Source organism: Phyllobates terribilis, unplaced genomic scaffold, assembly GCF_046119375.1.
Source record: "Phyllobates terribilis strain yellow unplaced genomic scaffold, ASM4611937v1 Scaffold_11__3_contigs__length_659146591, whole genome shotgun sequence".
Classification (NCBI taxonomy): Eukaryota; Metazoa; Chordata; class Amphibia; order Anura; family Dendrobatidae; genus Phyllobates; species Phyllobates terribilis.
Genome location: NW_027362771.1, coordinates 167,405,482 through 167,415,131, shown reverse-complemented (window position 1 = coordinate 167,415,131; position 9,650 = coordinate 167,405,482). Strand labels below are relative to the sequence as shown.

The following is a 9,650-nucleotide window of genomic DNA, read 5'->3' as shown; positions in this document are numbered from 1 at the left end:
GGGAGCCGGTGACGTAGAATTGCTCTGCCGGTCTCTGATTCCACAGGGCAGGTGTGAGGCTTTGAGCACTGATTTGATGACCTAGGAGACGTGATCCACATAAAATCAAGATAGAAGGCACGGTGTCTGAAGGGACAGGGAAGTGCTGAGCGCAATCTGGATTCGCCTATCGGACCAGACCGCGTAGTTTGCATGCAGAGCAGGACATGAATAAAACACTTTCTCGGAGGTATGTAGGGTCACCGATTAGGGTATAAAGAGTGTTTGGAACCCCATTTACATGTTTTTTACCCCTTCACGACTTTAGGAGCATTTGCATTTTTTTTTTTGTTTGCTCCCCTTCTTCCCAGAACCATAAATTTTTTATTTTTCTGTCAATATGGCCATGGGATGACTTGTTTTTTGCATGACGAGTTGTACTTTTCAACAACACCATTGATTTTACCATATTGTGTACTGGAAAACGGGAAAAAAATTCCAAGTGAGGTGACATTGCAAAAAAAAAGTGCAATTCCACAATTTTTTTTATTTTTTTTTTACAATGTTCACTCAATGTTAAAACTGCCATTATGATTCTCCAGGTCATTACGAATTTGTAGACACCAAACATGTATAGGTTCTTTTTTTATTTAAGGTGTGAAAAAAAAATCCAAAGTTTGTAAACAAAAATAAAAATGGCGCCATTTTCCCAAGAACCTGAGAACCTTTATTTTTCGGGATCTGGGGCTGGGTGAGGGCTTTTTTTTTGCGCACAGAACGGAGGTTTTTATTGATACAATTTTGGGGTAGATACGATGTTTTGATGCAACGTTGGAGGGGCCAAAAAAAAGTAATTCTGGCGTTTTCATTTTTTTTTCTCGTTACGCCGTTTACTGATTGGATTGTTTTTATATTTTCATAGATTGGACATTTCTGAAAGCACTGCTACCAAATGTGTAGATTTTTTTTTTTATTATTTTGAATGGGGCAAAAGGGGGGTGATTTGAAATTTTATATTTTAACATTTTTTTTCTACTTTTTACTTGCTTCAATAGTTTCCATAGGAGACTTGAAGCTGCGATCATCTAATCGCTTGTGCTGTAGCAAAAATAATCATCTTCTATGAATGCCAGCCATGTGCCGACGTTCATATTATATCAGAAATGACAAGCATGGGGGTCTTCTGCAGACCCCGGTTGTCATGCCAACCCATCAGCGTCCCAGGATCTTGTGACAGGGTCGCTGAGGGGTGGTGTTTTGTGACGCGCTTCTGGTGTGATGAGGTTAAATGCTGCTGTCAGAGATTGACAGCAGTATTTAACATGTTAACAGCTGCGGGTGCATCGCGATTTCACCCACGGCAGTTAGAGGCACATGACAGCTGATCAGATCAGGTGCCATGTGCTGAAGCCCGCATCAAATGCCGGGAAACTACCTATAACATACCTATACGTCATAGGTCGTGAAGGTTAAAGGTGATGGGCATTGTTTATAATGTAAAAAAATCGTGACAGGTGGTCTTTAAGTGTTCATAGTCTTTAAACAACAGGTATGGAAAAAGTGTCAAGTAGATTAGAAAGGTTAGTGTGCAAGAACATGCAATTCTCTAAATGATCACACATAATATTTATACCAAAGCTGGAAATATGATTTACATGTATTTTATAGGCTCCATGAGACAATGTTTTATAGGTCTCAGTTCCAATAATCAAGATGGTTTCATACAGAACAATTTCTGAACAGATAATGCCACACATGGAAAAAACACTCTTAAATCCTTGCTGTAAACACTTTCAAGAAAAAACTTTATTGCAAAGTACCAAACTGCTTGTAAAAGTTACAGTTGAAATAATTACACTTGAGATTTGATATTTACAATTTCCACTATACAATACATACATGGATTTAGTTATGTACGACACAACTAATAATCATGCAGCATGACATATGCATCGGAAGGCTGACCATGACAAAAGGCATGATGTATTCAAATGACTGTATAAGATGAAATTTAGTCACAGCATTGGAAAACCTCCAATCAAAGCAGATTACCTTTAGTGAATAATTGCATGTTATATGGATAAGCAGGAACTGAGAACGGGCATCAACTTTCACAAAATGAGCACCGTACAAAATGCACCGCAGTCATCAGAAAAGTAGCATCAATCAAAAGGTTTTGAGATCAAGTTTTAGAATTATTTTCTGCTTAATATTTTAAAGAAATTCATTTCTGCGACACAATTTTATAAATAATATATACACACAGAAGTAATAATATATGGGGTTATGTGAATAATTCAAGATATAACTAAACTGATATGACCACAGACAAGATTATAAGAACGAGTATTAAATTGCTTCCTTTCCTAAAGTTTGAAATCCGACAGCTTATTTACTTAAGCCTTATTTCATTAACTTTCTGTGCCCCGATGATGAAATGGCTGTCGTTCCTGCTGCTGTAGTGCCTTAAAAAATGCCATATTCAGTAGAGGGATGCTTGCTGTATGGCACAGGTTAATAGGTTTCCAATCACAGGGTCTAACTCTACCTTAAGAATTACGGTAAATGAAGTTATATTTACTTAACGATTCACTTAATTTTCTTGGTGGACACTCTGGAAAAAACCATAAAGACACAATTACTTCTTTTTAAGCGTTTTGGGGAATGCCACAGGGAATCTATTTAGGGTTTTATAAAATCTGTGTCATGCACTAACCCCCAATAAACGGCCACAGATTTGTAATTCTCTTACATCCTATGAACATTTTTTCACTTCTTTAGGATCCATACTTAAGTAATTGTCTCAAAGACTCTATATGTTCCGTCCAGAGTATCCCTTTAAATCATGTGAACAGTTGAGTTATCGGAACGGAGATTTGTAGGATTTTGTGAATAATGGACCGTCTGATAACTATTTGCTGTTAGGTTATCTATAAATGATAACCCTTTGTACAGGATAATGCAGAATTTGATAAATATAGTGGGAAAAGAGAAATTGCAATGTGGCCATGGTTATCGATGCTGTTTGATGGCTGTTAATTCTAATAAGAAAACAAAAAAGGCCTCTTTGTGGCAGAAAAATAAACTAGCTACACAGTAAATCTTGCACGTCTCCATTCTGCCAATATGCAGAGCGAAGCAATGAGTAATTGTGCACAAAAGTATGCAGCTCTAATAATCGTTAGTCCATTCAGAATGGATTTTATTAATTAGTATATTTAAAGCTACTCAACGCATTAGCTGACATGTTAGCTAGTTGAAAAATAATAAACATGTCCCATATCCAAATTATTTCTAATTCCTTGCTTAAATATAGTGGAATGATTATGACAAGCTATTTGGGTTCAGCGTTGACTACAAAAATAATTACAAATCATTAGGGCTAGATCTTTTCTTAAAAGCTTTAATGCAAAGACAAAATATCGGAGTTTTCCAAAATCTCCAAAATTAACAGCGGAATCACGTATTAAATCAAGTGTCTTTGTCTGTGAGCCTCTCGACAAGAGCAGCTTCACCAGGCAGAGGTCGGTGTGTGAACACTGTTTGGCAGACGTTTCAGGCATGAGTTACTTCTAGTCCCGTTTGGAGGAAGTGCAGGCACTAAGCAATTCGGAGATGAGGAGTTTTGGTAATGTTTTCTGAGAACACAATCTTCAGCTGGGTCCAAAGCTGGTGGCAACGTACTTTCTTTAAGTCCGAGCACCTCACAAACTGCTGGAGGCAAATCCTAGATGAGAGACAGCAAACTGTATATTAATGTATATGCGTTCATGCTTTGCTTAACAAAATACTCAAATACTTTCAAGAACAGCAGGTGATTGTAACTGGGCTGAAATCTCTTCATCCTGCTTAGTTCTGACACTAGACCCACAGAACTGGAAATGTGACAGCTTAGAAACAGGTCAAATCCATCTGCTTGGCTTAATGGAGTGTCCAGGGCAGGTGACTATATGCTCCTTTCCTTTCTGTAGGATGACTAGTGTCAGTGGACATCTTAGGAGTAATTCTTCTTCTATGGGAAGCGGTATGTAGTCATTTTTTCCTATATGGCTGGGTCAGTAACACAAGTCATTTACACTTTGCAGTGATTGGCCATACACTTTAATAAACACTTGTTCGGCAGACTGCAATCTCTCCTGTCCCCTACCCACAAGCACATGAATGCTGTACTAAGGTTGCATGCACACTGGAAAATGCTCAGGAATCTGATAATCCGGCAGTGTAGGCTAATCACAAAACTGACCAAACTAAACATTTGTTCGTAGGGTGAAATGATCTTTAAGCTTGCCTAAGAAGGACATGGGCTGCTGAGAACAAGGACACTATGCGCACAGAACGATTGTATTAACGTTCTATCTAAACAGGCTATTAAAGGACTTCCATTCGGCTTTTGTGTTAGCCGTTTAACAGCACAATTGACGAGTGTAAATGAACCCTAAGTGCCTAATTTATTAAGACTGGAACTTTGCAGTGTCTTAATGAAGCCATAGCTGAAATAAAAAAACACCAAATCCTTTAAAAGGCGCCGTGCGCCTCTACCAGAGCTCGGGGTGTTTTAAAAACAGGGATGGTTCCATCAAGGTGTTTTCACCCATTTTCTAAATGTGCATGCGTTCTGCCAGACTCCTCTAAGGTCATCTCCCTAAGAAGGGATCCATCAGTTCCAACCTCATCTCTCCCTAAATCTGCCATGTGCAAGTTGTAATTCCCCCCTAACATTAAATGATCCTTGAGTTTATATTTAGGATATAGATAGGCAAATTATTACAGGAGTCGTTATTTGCAGTAGTGTGTTAGGAAACGACATTGTCAGGTGACTTGATCGGAAATGGAGAAAGGCCACAGATTAGTCAACATAATAGAGCAGATCCCTCCAACTCAGGGCAGTAATGCTGACGATAAGGTGGCTTTACAGAGCCATCAGCTGAACAATGGGTCTCAACCGAGAGGGGAATAGGCTTCTGTCAGACACCTCAGGTGGTGGCTTATCTCCTTTGAGAACAAGGAAGGACACACTCCCTGACAGAAGTTATGTCGCTTATCCATGTTATATAAATAAAAGCTTATAACCTGACGTTACATTCATCCATTAGTTTTATAAATTACTCTTTTGAAAGCTGAAACCCTCCCAAATTTTGTTTAGTTTAAGAAAATAAATTGGCATCAATGCTGAAATATTGATCATTTAATGAACACAGAATGGTCAGATTTTGGCAAGACAAAAGTTTTGTCGCCTGGTCATATAATGCACCCAATCCTAGTTTACATCCTCACCAGTGATCAGTAAATGATCGGTTAATTAGTGGGTGTATAAAAAGAAACCCAGCACCCCAGAACTTCACTTGAACTGCAACTTGAGCTCTGACAACATGCCAAAAATCCACCCTGCGAACAAAGCCTTGATTATCAAGAGGCTTTAGACCAGATCCACTGCAGAGGTGGCTGGCACCTTTAATGTGTCTCAGCGTCAAGTACAAAGAATTAAAAAAAGATTTGAAGAGACTATAGATATGTTTGACAAGCCCAGGTCCGGCAGACCCCGCAAGACAACTGCTCAGGAGGAACGTTTGTTGGTTAGAAAATCCAAAGCAAACCCCTCTTCCACTGCAGCAGAGCTCCAACAGGCCTGGTCACCTCAAGTCCCTGTGTCAACTAGAACAGTTTGTAGGATTCTGTCTCAAAATGGCCTCCATGGTCGAATTAGTGCCCAGAAGCCAGCACTAAACAAAAGACAAATAAAAAACCGTGTGGCATTTGCAAAGTCCCACAGCCTGCTAAACAGATGGACGCTGGAAAAGTGTCAGAAGGTGGAATTCTCTGATGAATCTTCAGTAGAATTACACCACAGCCGCCACAGATACTGCAGGAGACCTACTGGAGCCTGTATGGATCCAAAATACACCCAGAAAACAGTTACATTTGGTGGTGGAAATTCATGGTCTGGGGTTACATTCAGTATGGGGGTGTGCGAAACATTTGCAAGGTGGAAGACAATATCAATAGCCTAAAATATCAAGAAGTATTAGCTACCTCTTACATTCCAAATCATAACAGGGGTCAAATTCTGCAGCAGGATGGTGCTCCATCTCATACATCCATCTCTACAGCAAAGTTCCTCCAGGCAAAAAAGATCAAGGTGCTCAAGGACTGGCCAGCTCAGTCACCAGACATGAACATCATTGAGCATGCTTGGGGTAGGCTGAAAGAGGAAGCTTGGAAGACAAAACCAAAGAATCTAGATGAACTCTGGGAGGCATGTAAGACTGCATTCTTTGCTATTCCTGATGACTTCATTAATAAATTGTATGAATCATTGTTGAACCGCATGGATGCAGTCCTCCAGGCTCATGGAAGTCACCCAAAATATTAAATATGATTATAATAGCACCACAACTTCATTCACCAATGTTATGCAACATATATTTGTATTTTAAGATAATTATTTGTTTGAATATCACATTACTTTCTGTGGGCGACAAAACTTTTGTCTTGCCAAAATCTGACCATTCTGTGTTCATTAAATGATCAATATTTCAGCATTGATGCCAATTTATTTTCTTAACCTAAACCAAATTTGGGAGGGTTTCAGCTTTCAAAAGAGTAATTTATAAAACCAATGGATGAATTTAACGTCAGGTTATAAGCTTTTATTTATATAACATGGATAAGCGACATAACTTCTGTCAGGGAGTGTAGTCATCTTGGACTTCAATGTGGCCGATTCTATCTCCCACACATCTGCCATTAGGGTTAAGTTAGGACACCCCCTACACATTAGATTAGATGGCTCAAAGTTCAGGAATGACTTTATGGAACATGCAAGGGAGGGCACGGCCTACTGGCTCTCATTTGTGCATTGCTTCTGAATGTTATTCCTGATTTTTTGAAGCTGTGCTTTAACACTGGAAATTTGCTGGAAAGGTCTGCTAGAAAACTCTATTCTAGGAGATGCCATATATTTTTGAACATACATCTGCCACATTTGCATCATGTTATATAGTGGATGCATGAAAACAAAAAGGATCATGTCATCAAACACACCCTCCCCTTTTTGTGACTTTATGTATATAACCAAAACAAAACCCCTTCAATAAAAAATAAAAGTATATTAAAACTTCCCTATAGGCTTTAAATAAAAGCACTTTCCTTTCTTAGAGCAGTCAATTACGTAATTTTAAAGTATAGTTTCAAGACAGTAAAAGTCTGTAACTATCTGTAGTAGAGAACAGTCTTGTGGGATACAAATATAACAAATCCTTCGCCTTTTCCGGATTACATAACTATCTAGGTAGTCTTCTGCACAACATATCCCCCACACACAGGTCTGACAGCGCCCTGAAGAACCACATACTTGACACAGGCGACTACTTAAAGGGGTTGTCCAGCCTTAGGGTACAAGTCTGCAGTCACTCTATATGACTGCAGACTTGTGAATCCTCACATCAAGCATATTGTATGGATTCGCCGGTGGGTGCTGTAAGCGCATACTCATGAGCGCAAGTGTGTGATTTGCATATGTGCAGTCACGTGCTGACTAAATTGTCACAGCCTCGTTCAATGCAAGTGTATTGAGCGAGGATGGACAAGTCTAGTCGGAATGTGGCTGGAAGTATGCAAATTGAAAACTTGCGGTCATATGATGCTGAAGAAACCTCACAGTGTGCGAGATGTCAGAACTGACAAGTCTGCAGTGACACAGAGGGACAGCAGACTTGTAGCATAAGGCCGGACATATCATACCAGAGCTAGCCAAACCTTCTAGTTGGTATCTTTATCCATAAGCACCAGCAGACACAAGTGTACAATACTTGCCATCTGTATGCTTCGTGCACGAGTCTGTCATTTTTGTAATTAATTACCGACAGGTCATTTTCTACTGATCCATCAGTTCAGATACACCGTCACATAACCATAATATTAACCTTTACTGAACAACTAACAGAATTGCCCTGTGGCTCCAGAGAGTTAAAGTTTCCTTCTTTCTGCAGAATGAGATTGTAACACTGTTAAAACTGTAAAGGTCACAGACTACATTGTAATACCTTGCATTTCATCATCTGCAAGGAGATTGCTTCCGCTTTACAGAGAACATCATTTACGTCGAGCTTCATGGAAAGTTCATTGATGTGCTAAAAAACAAAATGAGAGTTAATGGTGGCTTTCAGATGAATCCCTTCTATGTGCCTGGTGTAACAAGTATGTAACATAGCGGAACTAGGGTCAGAGGAATCACCGACAACCTTATTTATGGTGCAATGGAGTCAAACACAGAGGAGGGTATCAGCTATTGAAAAACGCCAATATAGATATATAGTATAGAAGAAAAAAAAAAAAAGATAAACGAGATCTGTAAAATAGAATTGTGCAATGGGTACAAGGCAGAAGGTTAGGATGACTTGTGAGATGTCTCCATACAGTATCAAGCTGCAAAGTGAGACGGATGGCTGAGTGCTGTTAGTCATACATTAGGAGGCAGTGAATGGGAGTCAGCACAGTGTAAAGACATTACTAAGAGGACGTTAGAGCAGTTTAACCCAGGTATGATTCATAAACTGTAATTCCATTTAATACTGTACACCGTGTTATTACAACATTGACATACCTTCAGAATCTCATTGAAGCCAAAGCTCCCATCCATTATTTTCTTTTTCTCAGACTCCAGTATAGCGCAGCAAATGAGCAGATGGAAATTCTGACACGGCAAGTCTGTCCACATTACCTAGAAAATTGTTGAAAACAGTTTACAACCTTTCACTTGATGATGAGAATCCTGGAGTCATTTACATTCAAAATCTATGAATACAAATGAGCAGCTCAGACAGAGAGCAAATCATTGGTCCTCCACCTTTTCATCTGTTGCGTTTTGCACAAAATGAAGCGGCTTATGATTAGTTCCACATCGCTTAACCATTTGGGAAGCCTGAGTTTGCCATACACAGACTCAATTCAGGGTCGTATTTTGGATAAAACTTGTTTGTTTTCTGATGCATGCTACATATACTCTGTGCAAATCCACCGGAGCTTACCTCCCACACTCGGAGAATATCATGGAAACTGAATTCCCTTTTAAATCGTATCAGAAGCCACCGGAAACAGAAATATAGATAACCAGAGTCCTGAGATTCTAGACATAAAAAAAGCTATTTCAGAATCACTTACAAAATAGGTTGCTGGCATATTAGAGATCAAATCATAGCCAACCTAAGATTCGGGTGAAATGGAAATGTCCCTAGAGGTTAGCGCTGATCTATAGATGGTGCAGCATTTATCTGCCTGCTGGAATCCTAGAGGTCATATGTTCTGTACGTAAGCCGCGTCATCCAAATCATAAGAGGAAAAGCATTTTCAGCCACCCTCATCCACACATCATATCAGCAATTTTATGGGTCATCAGAATATAATTGGCTCTTACAAATATTGGATAGATGTATTCAAAGAGGAAGATTTACCAAGACTTTACCTTACAAAGTGCATAGGAGTAAAATGAGCCAAATGAGGCATCTGAGCTGTTTCAAAGATGGAAAATTAAATCTACATAATCTAAATCTTATCTAAGATCTGTTGGAATGGTGTTACTACACCAAAAACACCAGCTCTACATATGTTTCAAGTCATTGTGTACATAGCGGCATAGAACCAATTTAGCACAACTGTTCTATGGTTCCCAATAA

The 9,650-nt window shown here is 39.2% G+C and overlaps 1 protein-coding gene across 2 annotated transcripts in view; it reads right to left on the bottom strand.

Moving 5' to 3' along the window:
- Positions 1–1,761: 1,761 nt before the first annotated feature.
- TBC1D15 (TBC1 domain family member 15) overlaps positions 1,762–9,650 on the bottom strand; it is a 116,384-nt gene continuing 108,495 nt past the window's right edge. For both annotated transcript variants that reach the window (XM_073651795.1, XM_073651796.1), the window contains 4 exons: positions 9,006–9,103; positions 8,582–8,698; positions 8,022–8,108; positions 1,762–3,706 (listed from right to left, as the gene is read on the bottom strand). In XM_073651795.1, coding sequence (XP_073507896.1) covers positions 3,491–3,706; positions 8,022–8,108; positions 8,582–8,698; positions 9,006–9,103 — 518 coding nt within the window. In that variant the 3' untranslated portion in view covers positions 1,762–3,490. The remainder of the gene's footprint in view (positions 3,707–8,021; positions 8,109–8,581; positions 8,699–9,005; positions 9,104–9,650) is intronic.